The sequence below is a fragment of the Mauremys reevesii genome, linkage group 1, assembly GCF_016161935.1.
Source record: "Mauremys reevesii isolate NIE-2019 linkage group 1, ASM1616193v1, whole genome shotgun sequence".
NCBI lineage: Eukaryota > Metazoa > Chordata > Testudines > Geoemydidae > Mauremys > Mauremys reevesii.
In genome coordinates, this window is record NC_052623.1 from 144003545 (window position 1) to 144026313 (window position 22769).

Below are 22769 nucleotides of genomic sequence, written 5' to 3' on the forward strand. Positions count from 1 at the left end.
GGGCCAGCTGGGTCTGATTGGGGCGTGGCCCAGCTGCAGCCACTTCTCAATCAGCCCAGCTTAGCAGCTCCCAGCCACAACCTTTCCCCAGGGCTGTTTTAAGCCCTTCAGGGAAGGAGCGGGGTAACCACCCTGATACAGGTGTCATAAACCTCAGTCACTTGATACCTCACTGGCCGCCTGCTGTCAGTGCGGCTCTCCCAGCCAGTGTCACTTAGTGGCTTCACGGTCAGATTTGTAACATTGTCCGTGAGGATCCTCACCTGATAGTTAATGCTGAAAACAGGATGTGATGGGCTTCCCCAGGGTGCAGCCTGGAACTGGGGTACTGCTGAGCTCCCTGGCATACCAATCTGGGTCCCATCTCACACTCTGAGGCTGTGACAAGCTGCAGTCCTCTCCAGGTCTTTCACTTACACAGCTGTACACAAGAAAGATACACCCATCTGCAGTTACATGGATGCTTCTCCTAGTCACTCGTGAACCAACAAGTTTCAGCCATTTCCCCCCAGCTGTCCAGCCTAGGACCCCAAAAGCCTGACCAGCGTATGTTTATTACCCAGTCCACTCCTCCCTCAGTGTGGAGAGGACAACGCACCAACCCATGTTCCTGAGCGGATTTCCCTTTGCACTTCAAACAACACACTGTTTTAGGTAAAAATGTAAAACAAATTTATTAACTACAGAAAGAGATTTTTAAGTGATTGTAAGTAATAAGTGTACAGATCAAAGTTGGTTACCTAAGAAATAAAACAAAATTGCAATCTAAGTTCTATGCACTAGACGGGATTTGAATCAATCAGTGTCTCATCTTGATGGTACAAACAGTCCACCAATCTTCCTTACACAAATTCTAAATCCCTTCAGCCTGGGGCTACATCCTCAGTTCAGTCTTTGTTCCTAAGGTTATCCAGCTGTTCAGTTGTGGGGGGAGTGGGGCCAAGTGATGATGTTGCTTCCCTCTTTTATAGCTTCTTCCATGTGGAGGGAACTTCACTGTTCCAAGCAAAGTCCCCAGCACAGTTTGTGGAAAAGTACAGGCAAAAGATGGAGTCCAGTGTCACATGAGCTGGTCACACCCCTTGCATGCTTTGATGAGTCATATCAAGGACCATTACCCATATCCTGGCTAGAACATTCACAGGAAAGTCCATCAGGTGTGGATAAGCTTCTTCCATGGCCTATTGTGTTTCTTAATGAGCCATTATTTTGAATGGTTCTTCTACAATGTGCTCCTTAGACTAAGTGTAAACTACCCCAGGAGCAAACACATTTGAAATACTAGTACATAGTCAATATTCATAACTTCAGATACAGTGACAACACATACAATCCAACAGGATATTAATGTTCAACAGATCAAGACTTTTAGAATGATACCTTGCAAGGCATAATTTGCACAAACATATTATAATTATATCAGCATGGTAAATATGGGGGGGTGCCAGGGTGTTGCTTTGGGGTACAGAATATCACACAGGACATATATCCTTTGCAATACTCCAAAGAGAGATACTGAATCTAAAGAAGATGATGCTGCATCTGACACAACCATTGAGGGAATGGCAGCCACAAGGCACAAAGAAAGCTCTTGGATTCTGCACAAGGATCCTTGCCTGGACACCACTGTTTCTTCCCTTCATATTTGTGCCGTCATTGTAGCCTTGGCCATGGCAATCCTGAAGCTTTATTTTATTCTCATTCAAAATGTTCATAAACAGTTCTGTTAGGTCTTTCCTGTAGAGTGGTCCACAGACTGGAAGCAGATGAAGTGTTCCTTTACTTGGATACAGCCATCCTCTTCATCAACAAATTACACTGTAAATGACATCTTTTCACTGTGACTAATGTCGGGAGTGCAGTCTGTTATTACGGCGTAGTACTTGGAGTTGCCGAGCCGCATCAATATGTTATCAAGCCATAAACTCATTCAGTTTGTTTTGAATTGTTTTGCTGCAGTAACGGTCCATAGCTTCTTTATGAACTATTTGACGTAGGTGCTTATGCATGACATCATTGTATTTCCCAAGGAGCTCTGCCAAACTGAGGAAATTACCATTATGTTCAGTGAACAACTTATCCAAAGAGCCCCGGAAAACCAAATTATTCTTTGCAAGGAAGAGGGTAATTGAGATCAGACACTCGAGCATATTTCTCCAGTGCTGGGTTTCCACATTAATAATGTGCTAATTTTCTGCATCTACGCATGTACTCAGCTTGAGCCTGGACTCGACCTCCATCCATTTGGAGTAGGCCATAAAATGGCCAGGAGACTTTTCATCTTGCTTCAAAGCAGCAGTTCAGTAATGCCAATGATTGTACCCAGAAAGTGCAAGCAACAATTCGGCATTCTCTTCAAATATTTTGCAACAAGAACAGACCACTTTGTCAGTTGATTTCAAGTAAACTAGCCAACGCCGATTCAGTTTCTCACCATTCTTGAACACTCTTTCGCAGTGTAACTGAGATGTGTCTCTTCTGCTCATTTACTGGCATCATATCCTTAATTTTGCCTGGCCCATTCAAAATTGTATGATCAGTATCAGCAGAGTTTAAGATCTCTGGCCATAAAGCAGTATCTGATGTATCGATTTGTGGTGTGCAATTTTTCTCACTGCTGTTTCTGTCATCATGCGAGACTGATTCTTCTTTATTTCTCTTCTTTTCATGTAAGCTAGATTTTTCTTTGTTATTGCTCAACTTTTCATGTTAGCTACAGTCTTCTTTATCATCACTCTCCTTTATACTGCCAGGAAAATTGGATGATTCTCCATCACTTTCCTCACTTTTCCATTCCTTATCGTCAGGTAAATCTGCTAATTCCTTAGTAATAGGACTTCCTTCATTTATGCTTCACTCCTCAATTTCTTCTGCAGTGGGACGATCGCTACTGTCTAAAGCCCAGTCTATGTTGTTCATTTCAGATATTTTTGTTTCCTATATTGAGCTCCTGAAAGCTTCTTTGGGGCATCTTTTATTTTCTACAGGAGAAAACAGACAGTATTAGGGAGAGAAAAGTCTATGTTCCGCAGTCCTAGAAAGTCATCAAACATTGTTAAGTATGGCAAAAGAAGTAACAGTATTTCTTTTATATTGTTGCGTAGATAGGGCTTCGACAGATGTCTCCGGAGTTTCATTAAATATGTCCTTTATTAGTTGCTACTTACACTCTTCAAGTCTTAAAACACAAGTACACTTCCACAATTACATAATAAAACAAGGTTTACAGTACCACAACTGGGCTCTTACTTCACTTTGTTCTTATATCTCACTGACTGACTGGTGACACCCTGCCCCTTATACACCCACAAGGGCATGGCTGACAACATTCTAGGAGGTTCAAGGAAAATGTAGTTCTCAGAAAGTCTGGAAGGCTCCATGAGATTCTACAAAGATCCAGAACATTCTAGGAGGTTAATGAATAATGAATCCACATATGGAATACCTGAAACATTTTACTTCAAACATTCTATTTTCCCTTTTGCCACTAACAACAAAAACAGCACCCTGAGCCTGGTGCCCCCCAATCCCAGTCACCCCAGGCAGTCGCTTGCACCTAAATCTGGCTCTAGTTTTCGGTTGCTCTTTAAGTAAGAAATAGAATGACAAAAATAAGCGACTTAGAAAGAATGTTCTAATTTGGGATAATAGGAAGAAATGCAGCTCATTCATTACTATGGCAAACTATTCTCAAAATGTCCTGTAGTCTACATTTTAATTATGGCTTTGCTCTTTCTTGGTTTTATGAACTTGGTGAGGCAGGCAGTTGCCTGCATTTCTCTCTCTCTACAGACTGTCTGCACAAGTCTCTTTTATACCTGAGTGACAATTAAAAATATACAAGAAGCAAAATAAAAATAAAAGGCTATTTGAATGCAGTTTTCTTTAGAACTGACATATACTATATGTTTATTGAGTGGCTCTATAATGACTCATTCTTAATTTGTATTATTAGCTGGTAGTGATATGAAACTAGTTTTTCTGATTTACATCAATGTTTCATTTGATCATTCCCACACAGTCTACGTAAGCAATGTGGGAATTGTTAAACGAAGAAATATCAAAAGTACTTCCTGGCCTTTTTTTTTTTTTTTGGCCTACTATGAAAAGACATCAAATGTCTGCAGTCTGTTTTAACACATTTTTTAGCTATATAATTCATGTAATATCGTCAGGAAAAAAATGTTCTGCCAACAATTTGAAGTACTATATTTAGTTCCTTTCAAAAAAATACATATGGCATTATATGAGAGATTTCAGATGTGAAATAACTTGGAAAATGAGATTCTCAAATTTCAAAAGCCTAACAAGGCCTCTAACAGCTTTCTGGTAAAGTATATGAATATGGATTATTCAGAAAAATTCAGAGAAAACTATTTTCATATGTTTGGGGGAGTGGTGCATGTGTGGGTCTGAACAAATGCTTTTTGTGAGTCAGTAATCTTTGAATAAAGTCAGATCAATCCTTTTCTCAATTTTAGTTGTACTTTAAGGTTTACATCAAAGGGAGGCAGCACCTGCACAAATTGGAATGTAGGAATGTAAGGTGGCCCTTTTTTTACAAGGGAAGTGACAGGGAGAAAGTACTGCTACGTATGTATCATATAACAGTGCTGGACTTTATTCCCCATGTCTCTCTACTGAATGTAACTGGTAATGAGAGTCCTGGAAGGATATGGCAGCACTTGGGTGAACTGAGGACCTCCCGCTCAAATGATGGGAACAAATAGAATTGACACTTCTGGCCTAGAAAGAGGGATTCTACTATAATAGTGTCTATATTCTGTGAAAGAAGCAGGATTCTCTTAAAACACTCTCTCTCTCTCTCTCTCTCTGCCATGGGTGTATATCCTGGTTTATAATCTTACATTTTTTATACATTTTTTCTTTAATAAGGTTGGATACCCAAAGCATCAATTCCTGTTTTTCCTTTTAATAATAACAACAACAACAATTTAATACTAATTAATAAATATCAAATGGACTGGATAATGCGGTAACACATCCAAAATGACAGGCCATATTGTTTTGGCTTGGCAGATCAGGAGTGTTTCTACTTTATTTAAATCATCCCTTTTATCTATTGATGGCAACCAAACCAGGCAGTGTTTTGATCTACCATTTGTCCTCAGTGAGTCCAGTTTAACCAATTGAATTGATTCAAGAGATAAGAGGGTAGGGACTTATTACATCAGCTCTCATTATTGAACACCAGACTATTGCCTTTTCCTTTACTGGAGAGGAGGGGGACATTTTTAGCTTCCCAAGAGCCAAGGCTATAAATTCAAGAATTAGAAGGTGGAAGGAGTATTTAGTGTAAAATGAGTCAGAGAACACCATTTGTTGTTAAAAATGTTTTTTTTCCCTCTTAATATGTTGCTGTATGTATCTCTTTCAGTAAGTGGACAGCTACTCAATTAGAAGGGGAGAAGGAGTGCTGAGGGCACAAAATGATAGGTTGATGTTGTGGTGCCTCTATGAGTTTGTTTACACTGCTTGGGGAGGAGGAGAAAAGCGTGTTCTTATATCAGGTTAGCTAACCTGCATTGGCTAAGTTGGGTAAAAAATAGCAGTGAAGACATGGCAACTTGGATCAGCAGTTTGAGTTAAACTGTAGGGTAGCCTGGAGTTGAACTGTGTGTTTGTACAGTGTCTAGAACAGTGGGGACTTAATCTTGGTTGTGGCTTCTAGCGTACTGTAATACAAATAAGCCATGTGATGTCCTCCACAGAAGAATCTGTCAGGCTGGACTGGCAACTTCCCAGCTGTATAGAACATATTCTAGGTAAATGTAACTTGTGCTGGGATGCAGACTTCTTGCTTTGGCTGGGATAGGATCCTGCAGCTATGACCCAGTGGTGCTGCTGGGGGAGGCCACATAGTGGCATAGAGGTTTGCGGACTGAATCCTGGCAGGACCATTCAGAGCTCCACTTGAAAGCCTCTCTAAGCTGAGGTAATTAAATGTATCTGCACCTAGTTGTGCTCAGAACCTCAAACAGGCCCAGACTACTTTCATGTGGGAAAGTGAATGGGATTTGCTGTCTAGAAATCAGAGGGGAAGATAAAGTTTTCCTATTTACATGGTACACCTCTACCCCGATATAATGCAACCTGATATAACACTAATTCGGATATAACGCGGTAAAGCAGCGCTCCGGGGTGGGGGCGGGGCTGCATGCTCCAGCAGATCAAAGCAAGTTCGATACAACGCGGTTTCACCTGTAATGTGGTAAGATTTTTTGGCTCCCGAGGACAGCGTTATATCAGGGTAGAGGTGTATGATTATGTATGGTTTGTTTTTGTAGTTTGAAGTATAAGGATTTAAGATGCATGAAGAGATTATGGCTGTGTGTGTGGTGTTTTAGTTGTTCTCAAAGAGAAAAAAATCATATAAAATGAAAACAAAACCCCATAGAATTTTCTGCACAACCTGGGACTCCTGTCAAGTTCCTATTCAGCAGACATATGGGCTCTTGCACTCACATACTGCCTTACCTAAATTTTTAGGCTTTCTGATTATTCAGTAAAAGTGTTGTCTTTCGTTCCCAAATAAGGTAATAATTTTTAAAGAGCAGATTGCTTATTACCTTTATATCAAGATGAGAATGGCGGAAACTCCTGTTACTACTTGTGATTTTTTTGTTTGTTTGTTAAAATGTCTATAGTAAAGATAAAAAGAACAGGCAATCATTTGATTAGACTCTTCCTGTTGGTATGCATACTTCCACCTTTTCATGTTCTCTGTATAAATAGCTCCTGTCTGTGTGTTCCATTCTGTGCATCCGAAGAAGTGAGCTGTAGCTCACGAAAGCTCATGCTGAAATAAATTTGTTAGTGTCTAAGCTGCCACAAGTACTCCTGTTCTTTTTGCGGATACAGACTAACACGGCTGCTACTCTGAAACCTATAGTAAAGATATGCACAGTAGTTGTAGCCATGTCGCTCCCAGGATATTTGAGAGACAAGGTGAGGTGTATGACCTGAAGAAGAGCTCTGTGAGGCTCGAAAGCTTCTCTCTCTCGCCAACAGAAGTTGGTCCAATAAAAGATATTATCTCACTCACCTTGTTTCTATAGTAAAGGTAGTTCATTTCAGATTAGTTATGGATATTGCTTTCTGTTAAGTAATGCTACTAAATGGCTCCAGGTAACTCTAAATATATGATGTACTTAACTAGGAGTTTTATTAAGTCTTACATAGTGAATTTCTAGATGATAAGTAACTTATAGGACACCTTATAACTACCTAATAAAATTCTAGTGTCCTTCATTGGCTTCATGCAATTCAGAGACTAATAGCAATGGACATATTGTGGCCACATGCTCTGCAAGCATAACACCAACAGACCCCAGTGATCGGGTGGGATTGAACCTGGGTTCTCTGGAGCTAAATATCTGGAGATATTTAAGAGTAGGTTAGATAAATGTCTATCAGGGATGGTCTAGACAGTATTTGGTCCTGCCATGAGGGCAGGGGACTGGACTCGATGACCTCTCGCGGTCCCTTCCAGCCCTAGAATCTATGAATAAATGCATGAGCCTCCGCTGCATGAGCTAAAAGCCACATACCCTTAGCTAAGGCTGTAGAGCAGACTCCTTAATCTCTAAGTGCCACTAGAGGAGACAGAACACCACACCCAGGAGGTGTGTGGGTTACACAAGCTTCCCTATAAATTCTGCCAGATCTGGGCCTCTCCAACAAAGACTACCAGTCCACCCACCCACACCCACACCCACACAAAACCCACTATAACAAATTATGTCAAGTAATGTGGTGGTTTTTGTTGCAGGCAAAAATATGTAGTAAGCTAGACTCAAATTAACACTGTTCTATTAATATATGGCATCTATTAACGCACTGCAGCTGGCCAGGGGGAGGAACCAGGGCTGCTGTTTTTGCCCCACGAGCAGCCCATACTCTGGAGCACGCAAAGGTGGCATAAAACCACCTTGTCTCCTCTCTGTGCAGCATAGAATTAGATCCTTTTGATTTATTTTTTTTAATACTTAAACATTTTGCTTATCCTTCATGGGCTTTTGCTGATTTAGTCCATTTTAGTTTGACTTTTTATTTGTGGAGTCCAGGATGTTGTTAACTTTTTCCCCTTTCCCTCTCTTCTTGTAGGTCTTGATGATTGCCTGCAGCAGTATATTAAGAACTTTGAGAGAGAGAAGATTAGTGGGGACCAGCTACTACGTATTACTCACCAAGAACTGGAGGATCTGGGAGTCACCCGAATTGGCCACCAGGAGCTTATCTTGGAAGCAGTTGACTTGCTCTGCGCATTGGTAAACTTCCTGGGAAAGCGGGGAGGGAAAAAATAAACAGGAAATATATATTATTTGAGAAACTGCTAAATAGTTCAACAAATTCTTGACATTAAATGCTAAATTGCTTATATATTGTAAAATACGAAGTAGTGCATGCCATCCTGCTGAGCTGCTGATTAGAAAGAGGCTTTTAATTTAATAAACTGATGTCACAGATTTGAGGCTAACTGAGAGGCTTGCACATCAGCCTTAGGAAAAAATCAGCCCATCCTAGATCAACTCCCCTTCTCAAAGACTAGTTTCTATTCAAATTGAAATGTGAAATTGTTGTATGAGAGTGCAATAATTGGATTCTGGTTGCCCTTTAAAAACAATAGGTCTTGATATTAATCAAGTCAGTTTCCAGTGTCCCTTTCATGCACGCCCTTAGAGTATTATAAATTACATGTTGGATGATTATTCCAGTTTGTTAAAACATAGCTTCTTTTATTTTACAGTAAAAAGGATTAACTGTTGAAATAATTATCTAATGTGTAAATAATATGTACGCTTCCTGGCATCTGGTTACAGACATGAATGGTATAACACTCACTAAGAAGGTTGTCTGTATTCTCAGCTGTGGGATAGGTGCTACTACTGGGCATGGGATTATAAAATGAGAAGATAGTGTGTGATTCCACTAAAATGTTCTTAATTTTTCCAAATTACTGGGGTTTTTAATATGAGCTAGCTTTCAGGGCTTTGGAAGCATCTGTAGGGAAGCCTAATCCCAGTGGAGCGAATCCAAGATGAAAGGTTCAAGTGCTCTTCAGCAAGCTTTGTAGTCCCGTGTATCTGCCAAAGTTGTTTTTCCATGTGACAAGTCTGTAGGTCATATTGTCATGTCTTCGGTGGGAGTTTGGAGTGGGCACGGGACTCAAATTAAAAAGAAGAGGGAAATACAATAATACAAGAAATAAGATAGAGGTTGGGTTTGGAACACACTTTCCCCTAGTAACATTCTGTACAGTTGTACCACTGTTGGCAATGACACACAGAGCTTCAGTGCAATAGGAGAATCTAGTCCTGGGGTCTGAACATATTTAAAAATTTGTGTGTGTGTACACATATATGTGTGTGTGTATATATATATATGTAGAGAGAGAGACACACACACACATGGGAATCTTCTGAGAACTGCTGCAGATGTGCAGAGGGATGTAAAGTAGGTTACTTGCTAAAGTATAAAGTGCAATGAAAATATAAAGAAAACAAATTTTAATTAACTCAGAAGAAACAAACTCGAAATTAGTGTGTCTGGAGTGGCTGCACAATAGTGTGCACCAGACAGATGGCTACACTGAGCAAGCATTGTTTGTTATAGCTGGTATATGCTTGTTTCCTCATGCCCAGTTACCATCATTTATTTTTTGAGAAATAGGTGCACCATATATTTATAGTTACCACACACATAAAATAATATAATTGAGTTGGATTACATGCACAAAATATGAGGAATTTGTAGTGAAGATTAAGCATCATGCTTAGTTTGTGCTATTGTCTAGACATCGGTGATCAATCTTATATATAGGTATGTAAGAAAGATAGGGTATACTAACCTTATTTAAGCAAGTGCTTAATTGATTACCTGTACCCACCTTTCCTAGGGTTCATTTAATTTCAATTGCTTAACTAAAGAAAAGGATTCAAGTTGAATTTAGTTTTACTGAGTTTCTTAAATATTCGTAACAGTAGTAGCTAAGAGTATAAAGATATAAGACAACAAAAATACTATTGAGTTATGATTTGGCTAGCACAAACTAGAAAATTGGTCGATATAACCATTTACATTTTTCAGACTCAAATCACACAACTACAATAGAAACAATACTTACACTTAATCACTTTGTTTAGATTTTTGATTGAGTTCCTCAGAATAGGGCCTCACTTGTGCCAACTGGTTATCAACACCAGTGTTGCTAATGCAAAAAAGGAAAAACAATCCAAAACCAGAGCACAAGACACAATTTGGACAGTTACTTATGTGCCAGTTCACCCAGGTCTCCTCTTCCTTCTTTATTGGCTGGTTAAATACCACCTGATCGCATTGAAGGTTTTGGTCCTTCTCTTCCATTCACCTTCAAGGGATTGACCTAAATTAACTGAGGAACCGCCTCACTCATTATCTCCCATGACAGCTGCATTTCACTGGAACTGTGCGAAGTTCTTTATGTGCAGGAGACGCACCTTCCTCTAAATCTGATTCTTGATTGTGGAGCTCATGTCTGAAGGACAGTGGAATGACCTCAGTGTAATGAAAACGTAATGAAAAACTCACTACTTTGATTAATTTTCCTTTAGTAACACCACCACAATCGTGTTTAAACTCAAACTCCCTAGAGATATTCTGGAGTTCACTTAAGTGTGTGAAGTATTAAGAAACCATGGTGATGAGTGTGGTACAAAAAACTAGATAACCAGATTAATCACCAGGGAAGGATTTCCTCTCTTCTCCCCTTCTTCCCCCCATTCTTTTAATTTCTTCTGCGAAGTCTGAAACAACTTTTTTTTGTAAATCCAGATAGATAGCACAGTGGGGGCTATCCAGTTTATTGCATTGATTGCAGCATGTATGATTACCTGCCTTGTGTGCAGGTGGCATATATGTGAATTCAGTGCCAGCAACTCAAGGCCCCCTGAGACCAAGTACAGGCTCTTGAGACCAGAGTGGCTGAACTAGAAGAGTTAAGGGAGATAGAGAGGTACACAGATGAGACTTTCAGGGACACAGTAGAGCAGTTCCACCCCCAGTCTGTTAGTCTCTTTGCTGTAGAGGAAGATGAAAGTCTTGGGGAAAGAGAACATCAAGGTGGGAGGGAAACAATCTCATAATTGAGGCCCCCCTTCTAGATGATGTCATGGTATCCTCTTGCACTGAGGATATCCTTCCAAGGAAGGAGATCCCTGTTAGGATTTGATTATCAGAAACGTAGATAGTTGGGTTTTTGATGGCTGGGAGAACTGCATGGTGAATTGCCTGCTGGGTGTGAAGGTTGCTAACCTCTTAGAATCATAGAAGATTAGGATTGGAAGAGACCTCAGGAGGTCACCTAGTCAAAGCAGGAACAACACCAGCTAAATCACCCCAGCCAGGGTTTTGTCAAGCTGGGCCTTAAAATCCTCTAAGGGTTGAGATTCCACTACCTTCCTAGGTAACCCATTCCAGGCTTCACCACCCTCCTAGTGAAATAATGTTTCCTAATATCCACCAAGACCTTCCCCACTGAGACATCTGAATAGATTTATGTGCAGTGCTGGGAAGGAGCTGGTGGTCATGGTACACGTAGGTACCAATGACGTACTGAAAGATAGGAGAGAGGTCCTGGAGGCCAAATTTAGGCTGTTAGATAAGAAATTAAAGTCCATGACCTCCTTTGTAGCATTCTCTGAAGGGCTTCCAGTTCCATGTGCGGGGCCAGTTAGGCAGAAATTCAGGCTCTCAATGCCTTGATGTGATGATGGTGTTCAGCAGAAGAATTTAGGTTTATTAGGAACTGAGGCACATTTTGGGAAAAGAGGAGCCTATATAAGAAGGATGGGCACCACCTAAACCCAAATGCAGAGCCACATTGCAGGTGTGTAAAATTAAAGAGGAGTTTTAAAACTAAGGGCTGGAGAAAAGTGGACAGGAACAGAGGATAATGGGACATGGTAATCCCACAGTACAAAATATGTAGAAATGACAGAGAAGGTTATGCTGGTGGGAAAGTGGCAGTATATGTGACAGAAAACATAGTCAAATATAGTAAAATCTTAAATTAATCTGATTGTACCATTGAATTTTTATGGATAGAAATTCCATGCTTGAATGCCATTGTGGAGAAATTAAATGAATTCCTTGCATTGGTCTTCACAGCTGAAGATATAAGGGAGATTCCCAAACCTGAGCCAATCTGAGGAACTGTCCCAAACTGAGGTGTCATTAGAGGAGATTTTGGAAACAAATTGATAAACTAAACAGTATTAAGTCACCAGGACCAGATGGTGGTGTTCACCCAGGAGTTCTGAAGGAACTCGAACGTGAAATTGCAGAACTAACTGTAGTCTGTAACCTATCATTTAAATCAGCTTCTGTACCAAATGACTGGAGGATAGTTAATGTGACACCTGTTTTTAAAAAGGGCTCTAGAGATGATCCCGGCAATTACAGGCTGGTAAGCTTGACTTCAGTACTGGGCAAACTGGTTGAAACTATAGTAAGGAGAAGAATTGTCAGACACATACTGTAGATAACATAATTCGTTGGGGAAGAGTCAACATGTTCTTTGTAAAGGGAAATCATACCTCACTGATCTGCTAGAATTCTTTGAGGGGGTCAACAAGCCTGTGGACAAGGGGAATCTAGTGGATACAGTGTACTTAGATTTTCAGAAAGCTTTTGACAAGGTCCCTCACTAAAGGCTCTTAAGCAAAGTAAGCTGTCATAGGATGAAAGAGAAGATCCTCTCATGGACTGGTAACTGGTTAAAAGATAGGAAACAAAGGATAGGAATAAATGTCAGTTTTCAGAATGGAGGGAGGTAAATATTGGTATCACACATGGGGTCTGTACTGGGACCAGTCCTATTCAACATATTCATAAATGATCTGGAAAAAGGGGTAAACAGTGAGGTGGCAAAATTTGCAGATCATTCACAACTACTCAAGATAGTTAAGTCCCAGGCAGACTGCAAAAGGCTACAAAAGGATCTCTCAAAACTGGGTGACTGGGTGACAAAATGGCAGATGAAATTCAATGTTGATAAATGCAAAGTAATGCACATTGGAAAACATAATCCGAACTATACATATAAAATGATGGGGTCAAAATTAGCTGTTACAATTCAAGAAAGAGATCTTGGAGTCATTGTGGATAGTTCTCTGAAAACATCCACTTAATGTGCAGCAGCAGTCAAAAAAGCAAACAGAATGTTTGTAATCATTAAGAAAGGGATAGATAATAAGAAAATATCATATTGCCTCTATATAAATCCATGGTATGCCCACATCTTGATTACTGTGTGCAGATGTGGTCACCCCATCTCAAAAAAGATATACTGGAATTGGAAAAGGTTCAGAAGAGGGCAACAAAAATGAATAAGGGCATGGAACAGCTTCCATCTGAGGAGAGAGTGATAAGACTGGGACTTTTCAGCTTGGAAAAGAGACGATTAAAGGGGGATATGATATAGGTCTATAAAATCATGACTGGTGAGAAAGTAAATAAGAAAGTGTTATTTACTCCTTCTCATAACACAAGATCTGGAGGATATTGTGAAGGCCAAAACTATAACAAGGTTAAAAAAAGAACTAGATAAGTTCATGAAGGATAGGCCCATCAATGGCTATTTGCCATAATGGGCAGGGATGGTGTCCCTAGCCTCTGTTTCCCAGAAGCTGGGGATGAGTGACAGGGAATGGATCACTTGATGATTACCTGTTCATTTCCTCTGGAGCATCTGGCATTGGTGTTGGAAGACAGGATACTGGTCTTAGATGTACCTTTGGTCTGACCCAGTATGGCCGTTCTTATGTTCATAATAAGAGTATAGAAGTAGGAATATACTGCAGAGTACCTGCCCAGGATAGTTTCAGTGATTTTGAAATGCTCAGGGAGATTAGAGAGGCTAGAGAAACAGAAAACCCAGTAGTAATGGATGATTTAAACTATCCCCATACTGGCTGGGAACATGCCACCTCAGGACAGGATGCAGAGATAAAATTTCTAGACACCATTAATGACTGCTTCTTGGAGCAGCTAGTCCTGGAACCCACAAGGGAAGAGGCAGTTCTCGATTTAGTCCTAAGTGGAGCACAGGATATGGTCTGTGAGGTGAATATAGCGGAAACATTTGGTAATAGCATCCACACTGTAACTAAATTTAAATTTAACATGCTGGGGGAGAGGGGAAGAATACTAAAGTAACCCATCACAGTGGCATTTAACTTCCAAAAGGGAAACTACACAAAAATGAGAGCGGTAGTTAATTGGAAATTTAAAAAGAACAGCCACAAGAGTGAAATGCCTGCAAGGTGCATGGAAGCTTTTTTTAAAAACACCATAATAGAGGCTTAAACTAAATGCATACTCCAAATAAAAAAAAACAGCAAGAGGAAGAAAAAAAAAGTCACCATGGTTAAGCAACAGAGTAAAAGAGGTGGTTAGAGGCAAAAAATAATCCTTTAAAATTGTAAGTCAAATCCTACTGAGGAAAATAGAAAGGAGAATAATCTCTGACAAGTCGAGTGTAAAGTATAATTAGGCAGGCTAAAAAAGAATTTGAAGAGCAACTAGCAAAAGACAAGAAAACTAACAGCAAAACAATTAAGTACATCAGAAGCAGGAAGCCTGCCAAACAATCATTGTCGCCAATGGATGATCGAGGTGCTAACGGACCACTCAGGGAAGACCAAGGCCATTCTGGAGAAGCTAAATAAAATCTTTACATTCGTCTTTTCTGCAGCGGATGTGAGGGAGGTTTCCACACCTGAGCCATTCTTGTTAGGTGACAAATCTGAGGAGCTATCCCAGACTGACGTGTCAGTAGAGGAGGTTTTGGAATAAATTGATAAATTAAACAGTAAAAAGTCACCAGTATCAGATAGTTTTCACCCAGGAGTTCTGAAGGAACTCAAATATGAAATTGCAGAACTAGTAAGTGTGGTATGTAACCTATAACTTAAATCTGCCTCTGCACCAGATGACTGGAGGATAGCTAATGTAATGTGAATTTTTAAAAAGCCTCCAGAGGCAATCCTGGCAATTACCAGTCAGCAAGCCCAATTTCAGTACCAGACAAATTGGTTGAAACTGTAGTAAAAAACAGAATTATCAGACACATCCGTGAACACAACATGTTGGGGAAGAGTCAACTTGGCTTATGTAAAGGGAAATCATGCTTCACCAATCTATTAGAATTCTTAGCGAGTGTCAACAAGGATGATCCAGTGGGTATAGTATACTTGGACTTTCAGAAAGCCTTTGACAAGGTCCCTCACCAAAGGCTCTTAAGCAAACTAAGCAGTCATGAGATAAGAGGAAAGGTTCTCTCATGGATCAGTAACTGGTTAAAAGATAGGAAACAAAGGATAGCAATAAATGGTCAGCTTTGTGAATGGAGAGTTAAATAGCAGGATTCCCCAAGCATTTGTACTTGGACCAGTGCTGTTCAACATATTCATAAATGATCTGGAAAAGGAGTAAACAGGGATAAATTTGCAGAGGATACAAAATTACTCAACACAGTTAAGTCCAGAGCAGACTGTGAAGCATTACAAAGAGGTCTCTCAAAATTTGGGTGACTGGGCAATAAAATGACAGATGAAATTTAGTGTTGATAAATGCAAAGAATGTACATTGGAAAACATAATTGCAACTCTACATACAAAATGATGGGTGTCTAAATGAGCTGTTACCACTCAAGGAAGAGATCTTGGTGTCATCATGGATAGTTCTCTGAAAACATATATTGAATAGGCATCAGCTGTCAAAAAAGCTAACAGAATCTTAGGAGCCATGTAGAAAAGGATAGCATATAAGACAGAAAACATCACAATGCTGGTACGCCCACACCTTGAATACTGCATGCAATTCTAGTCATCTCAGCTTAAAAAAAATAATAAAAAGGGAATTGGAAAAAGGAAAAGAGAAGGACAACAAAAATAATTAGGGGTATGGAACAACTTCCATATAAGGAGAGATTAAAAAGGCTAGGACTGTTCATCTTACAAAAAATGGTGAGGGGGGGGATATGATAGAGCTCTATAAAATCATGAATGGTGTGGAGAAAGTGAATAAGGAAAGGTTATTTGCATCTTGATATAACACAAGAATTAGGGGTCACTCAAAGACATTATTAGGCACAAGGTTTAAAGGTGAAAAGTATAACTGGAATCAAAAAAGAATTAGATACATTCATGGCAGATGGGTTCCTCAGTGGCTATTAGCCAAAATGATCAGGGATGCAACCCTGTGCTCGGAATGTCCCTAAACCTCTGACTGCCAGAAGCTGGAAGTGGATGACTGGGGATGGATCACTTGATAATTGCCCTGTCCTGTTCATTCCCTCTGAAGCATCTGGTACTGGCCACTGGACCATTGGTCTGACCTGGTATAGCCATTCTTATGTTTTTATGTTCAAGAGTTCTGTGGATTGGGATTTAGAAAGCTGTTTCTTGACAGCATTTTAAAAATTATGGGTCAGACCTTTGGATGGTAAAAATTGGCATAGCTTCACTGATTTACACTAGCTGAAGATCTGGCCTGAAGATCGGTCACCTAATGAAACCATCCTTGAAGTGCAATCTATTGATGGAGAATGTGGTGGTGGGGAAAGGAAACCCCCTCTAAAAGAAGGAAATAATACATATTTTTACTTTGAGTCTTGCGTAGGTAGGTAGGGAAAGTGGCAGATAGCAGATACGGTATGCTTAGAAACGTACTTAATGTCAGTTGCTTAAATTACTATGGCTGATACTAGAACTTGGTTATATTCGGTGCATTCAAAATTGTGAAGATTGAGGATTACTGCAGACAAGGCAGCAGTGTGATTTGCCAGAGAAAATATTGATGTGCACCCATTATGAAATTAGTTATCATTAACATGAAACATTTCTGTGCAAATGAATGGAAGAATAGAACTACTTTATCCTCGAGTGAGTCCTCTTAAGAATATACTTTTTTTCTTAATCTCATCTTCTGAAACCATTTCCTAGACAGAAATCCTTTCCCCTGCCTTTATCACTAGTTAGATCTCAAAATTACATTTGTCAATAATGGTGAACATTAAACTTAATTAGCCCGGTGCTACTGAGAGAAGATTCCATTTAGGAATGGAAGTTCATATGTACTAAAGTTAAAATTTATTGGCAATATCTTCTTGTTCATAGAAGTAAAATTACTTATCCTTTTTATCATTGGCCTTTATAAGCTACGGTTGCATTCATATATAGCTGTTTCTTTCCCATCTTTGGCCTGAACTAAACGACAGAATCAAAAGTCCATAACTGATCAATAAAATGAGGACATAAAAGAGTATCTCCAATAGCCCACACAGGTCACTTTGAAGGTTCTTACTGCTTTTTTAAGGTGTAGTTGAACAGTTCACTTAGAACCTTGTGGGAAAACTATGTTAATGCTAAATGATTCCCCCTCCCACAAAATGACAAAAACAGAGAAACCATGGGTAGGGGCATCAAGAGATGGATCCTCTCACTGAGGTGTTCATTTGCAGAGATATCCCATGCACACATTTCTCTCTGGACTTCCTTCCCCTGGGAATAAGGCCATGGAAACTGTAACCAAACTTGATGGATTCCCAGGGAGCTGTGGGAGGCCAGGCATCTGGTTGGAGGAGCTGTGTTCATGCATGGGCTTTTTGTCTGGTGCTGCCATTGGAGTTATGTCAGTCACTAGGAACTCCTTATGGCCCCATCTGGCACCAGGACTCCTGAGAGGAGGATCTGGGGAAAAGATAACACACCTTAAAGCTGTATTACCTTTTATGGGGAGTCTTTGAAGGGACTTGATGGGGATGATGATTCCCTTTTGCCTTTGCTTATTCAGTTTTCTCCTGGTCCATCCAGCCTCCATCCCTTCCCCACACATGTACCTCAAACCCATGTAGGAGGGAGGAGGATGGCACTGTGATGTTACCTGATTTCCCTTTCTGTGGAGAAATAGGCCTGTGCACAAACTGCCTCTGCCTCCCCCTCCATGTGAAATTAAGGGGTTTACAGTCTGTGTTGTGGATCTGAATTTTTATTTATTTATTTAATTTTAGAGGCTGCTTATGAGAGTTTAAAAAGGTACACACCCATTCAAAGGAATTGGTGTTTAAAGATGTCAATTATGGAATAACAAGTTTTAAACTGGTGTCACATTCATGACAATACCAGTGGTTTTACTGCTTCCTTTAAGATATCAGTCTGAGATCTGGGTGTGATGTTTACTACCGTACAATAGTATTCTGACATCCTAAATTATAGTGGAAAGAGAGCAATTGGCTAACTAGGATCACAATGATCTATTTGAGAGAACATAGAGAAAAATAAGGGTAATTACTGCTTTGTTTTATGGACTCTGATTAAATTGGACTAACAAAATAATTGTATACATGCTTTATTAGTGATAATCTTCAGTGTCATAAGCAGAATTTGCCTTTCTGATGCCCCAATAGTACAGAAATCGCTATCTGAAAAGCACAGATGGGATTGCTGGGACCAATATCGTCATTTATGTGAGACTCTCAAACTCCAAGGAGTTGTGCAGAATTGCTTTCCCTCACTTTAGCAGGATAGTATTGATATACATTGCAATCACTTGGGCATAGTTTGCTTTTCAGTCAGCAAAATCTCATAGCAAATGTTAGTAATAAGAGAAGTGTTGTTGTAGCTGTGTTGGTCCGAGGAGAGGAGAGACAAGAGATGGGCAAAGTAATATTGTTTATTGGACCAACTTCTGTTAGTGGAAGAGACAAGCTTTGAAGCTTCACAGTGCTCTTCTTCAGGTCTGGAAAAGGCATCCAGAGTGTGTCAGCTACATTACAAGTTGGGACAGACTGCTAAGCATAAGGAGTATCATACGGAGTATCATCAAACAATTATAACCCATGCTCGATTGGGACCACCTTCTGAAAGAAATCTTTCCCAAACCCCCTCTTCTGGCCTTCAAACTACCCCTCCCACCCCACCCCAACTCACCAAGCTTATCATCAGAACCAAGCTCCCCACACACCAGGACACACCAATTCAAAGCAGCACCAGACCCTACCAAAACAAGAGATGCAAAACCTGCAGATGCATCTCCACTACTACAATAATCAAAACCCTCTACAACACACCTTTCAAGATCCATGTGTCCTGCATGTGCCTATCACAACATGTGGCGTACCTCAAGCAGTGCATCAAATGCTCCAACTATAGCTATGTGGGTGGAACCAAGCGATCATGCTCTCGAATGAACTCAAACAAAAAAATGATGAAAGACAAAAATATCCTATCAGTCATAAGAACGGCCATACTGGGTCAAACCATCTAGCCCAGTATCCTGTCTTCCAGTACCAATGCCAGGTGTCCTAGAGGGAATGAATAGAACAGGTAATCATCAAGTGATCCATTCACTGTTGCTCATTCCCAGCTTTTGGCAAACAGAGGCTAGGGACACCATCCCTGCCCATCATGGCAAATAGCCATTGATGGATCGATCCTCCATGAACTTATTTCGTTCTTTTTTTAACCTTGTTATAGGCATGGCCTTCACAACATTCTCTGGCAAAGAGTTTGATACGTTGACTGTGAAGAAATACTTCCTATTGTTTGTTTTAAACCTTTTGTCTATTAATTTCATTTGGTGACCCCTAGTTCTTATGTTATGAGGAGTAAATAACACTTCCTTATTTACTTTCTTCACACCAGTCATGATTTTATAGACCTCAATCATATTCCCCCTTAGTCATCTCTTTTCTAAGATGAAAAGTCCCAGTATTATTAATCTGTCCTCATACAGAAGCCATTCCATACCCTTAATAATTTTTGTTGCCCTTTTCTGAACCTTTTCCAATTTCAATATATCTTTTTCTGAGATGGAGTGACCACATCTGCACGCAGTATTCAAGATATGGGTGTACCATGGATTTATATAGAGGCAATATGATATTTTCTGTCTTATTATCTAGCCCTATGGGCAGATACTTTTCAAAATGTGATAGCTTCATATCTGACCTCTTAGTCCTTGTCCTCAGAGGAAACGTGTACATCACTTTCAAAAGACAAGCCTGAAAACTTAAATTCAGAACTCCTGCTAGATATTAAAAATCATGGTCTCAACAGAGACTGGTTTTATGGTTCATTACAACAATTTATAACCTACTTACCCCTTTTTGTCTTGAGACTGAAGAGGTGTTAATTGCCCACTTCATTTTAAGTGGTTTCTTGCAACATGTGTACGCTTAACAATCTGTTCCACCTTGTATTTAACTGTGTCATTCTGTGGCACTCTGGTTACCTGCAGAAGAGCTCTGTAAAGCTCCAAAGCTTGTCTCTTCCATCAACAGACGTTGGTCCAATAAAAGATTGGACCGTCTTGTATCTCTCAGTAATTAAATAAGTCATTTGGAATAAATAATTGTTGAAACAAAGCTAGTCATCTAATTGTTTTGTATTTATGAAGATGAAGTGTGAGGAGCACACACCATATACTTACAAAACAGCATAATTTAAACACTGTAGATTAACCTGCTTGGCAATGCTGCTTCAATGCAAAGGAAGGATGATACGCTTCTTAAACTTTGTGTTGGCATTTAAAGACCCTGGGAGAGGTGACAGGGTCTGAAAAATATATTTTGTCAATGGAGCTAGTAGCAATGCCTGTGGTTAAGGATGCCCAACACGTCCCATTATAAAAGCCTGTTTTCAGTTGTTTATATGTTTATAACTTTGCTAATATCTAACCGTTTGGGCTGAACTTTTCAATGCTGGCTGTTTGCCTCAGGCTTTTTTTGTTTTTGCTTTTGCTTCAGCTAAAACGGTTCAGCCATTTTTGAGAACGAAGCTTGGGAAAAATATTGTTTGCTTACGTTAAAACACACGCACACACAAATTTTAAAACCGTTTCATCAAACACCTCCTTGCTTTGCAGCAGACTTGAAATTTGGCAAGGTGGTTGCCCTGGTGCCTGGCCAAGTTTTAAGTCTCTGAAAATCTCAGTTTGCACAAGCTCAGTAGAGACTTGTTCAGTTTGGTGGCTAAATTCTCCACCAGAGAATGTTTGTATTGAGCATGCTCCATCTCCAGCAAGCAACACTCTGCAGCCTAGTGTTGCAGGGGCTGACCAGGACTTTTCCTGCAATTGCTTCTCCTTGCTGATTGGGTGCTCAGGGCACAGGCACTGAGAGCAGGCAGACTGTCTTTTCTGTGCTCTCAATTATCCCTGTCTAGCACCCATTCAGTGAGGTCAAAAAGGAGGAGGCAGCTGTGCTGGAATGCAGAGAGGTGAGAAATGTGATGTGGGGGACAAGGGAAGAGAGGGTTCCATAAGCTAGAACAGGTTGGGGACAGGAGCTGGGGAGTGAATCAGAGCAGAGTGGGCAGGAGTTGGTGGTGAGGTATGGTGTGGGGTTGGATAGAAGAAGAGGGGGAGTGAGGCTAGGGGCACAGGGGCAGAAGGATCTATAACCACTAGAGCACATACTCCCCTCCAGAACCTGGAATTGAAAAATCCTGAGTCTTCACATTCCTCTGCTGTCAGCAAATAACTGAATCCCAGTAGCAGAGTATATATCTCATCTCTCCTCTGTTGTCTGCTCCACACAGAGGATAACAGCCTACTACAGCTGCCATTTACTGTTACTTCAAATGGTAGAGGTTTGCGCATCGAAATATTCAAACCTTGCTGATGCACCATGTGGTGTCAATATTCCACATGATGGAATGTTTTTATTTGTCTTCTTTTGACATAATTTTTTAAAGAACATTATTAGGGCTGCAAAGTCAAGCACTTTGAAGTTGGAAAATGCCAGAATTAAGGTTTCATGAAACCTTAATTTGCCCCCCTGTGCATTTGCATCATTATACAGTTTTTAATTATACAATCACACAGAATGTTTTTTACAAGACATTGCCTCATTCAGAGAATGGGTAAAATAATAATTCAGAGGAAAGAAAATGTATAACTTCATCCTTGTAAATTTTATTCATATCATCGAGAAATGTCAGGCATAGTCAAGAAGTTACATTCCTAAATATGTAATTTATTATTTAAGATGTAGTGCAGTTATCTTGTAGACTTTAGCATTTATATTTTCAAAAGGCTGTCTTAATGATTTAAACTAAAAGCATTTTTAAAAGATTCATAATTATCCTTGTCTTTAAAAATATGTTAGGTGTAATGACAAATATTTTCCAGAGGAAAAAAAAAATCTTCTACTTCTGTTATTCACTTGGCTGCTGCTGCTTAGGGTTGTCAACTTTCTAATCACACAAAACCAAACACCCCTTCCCTGCTACCTGCCATGAGGCCCCGCCCCTTCCTGGAGACACCACCCCGCTCACTCCATTCTCCCTCCCTTCGTTGCTTGCTCTCCCCCACCCTCTCTCACTTTCACCAGGCTACGGCAGGGGATAGGGGTGCAGGAAGGGGTGAGGGCTCTGGTAGGGGATGTGGGCTCTGGAGTGGGGCCAGAAATGAGGGGTTTAGGGTGTGGGGGGGGGCTCAGGGCAGGGAGTTGGGGTGTGGGAGGGAATATGGGGTGTGGGCTCTGGGAGGGAGTTAGGGTGTGGAAGAAGTTTCTGACCTGTGGGAGGGGGTTCAGGATTGGGTGGAGGTTTTGGATGTGGGCTCTGGCTGGGTGGTGCTTACATCCTAGGTGGAGGGGCCGCGGTTCCTGGCTAATGGGAGCTGTGGAGCTGGCGCTCGGGGCAGGGGCAGCGTGGGGAACCCCCATGGCCACCCCTGTGCCTAGGAGCTGGACATGCCGGCCG

General features: G+C 40.5%; 1 protein-coding gene across 5 annotated transcripts in view; it reads left to right on the forward strand.

The window, feature by feature from the left end:
- Positions 1–22769, forward strand: part of CNKSR2 (connector enhancer of kinase suppressor of Ras 2) — a 368883-nt gene that overhangs the window by 52759 nt on the left and 293355 nt on the right. For all 5 annotated transcript variants that reach the window (XM_039540992.1, XM_039540999.1, XM_039540984.1 and 2 more), the window contains exon 2: positions 8128–8291. In XM_039540992.1, the coding sequence (XP_039396926.1) occupies positions 8128–8291 (164 nt within the window). The remainder of the gene's footprint in view (positions 1–8127; positions 8292–22769) is intronic.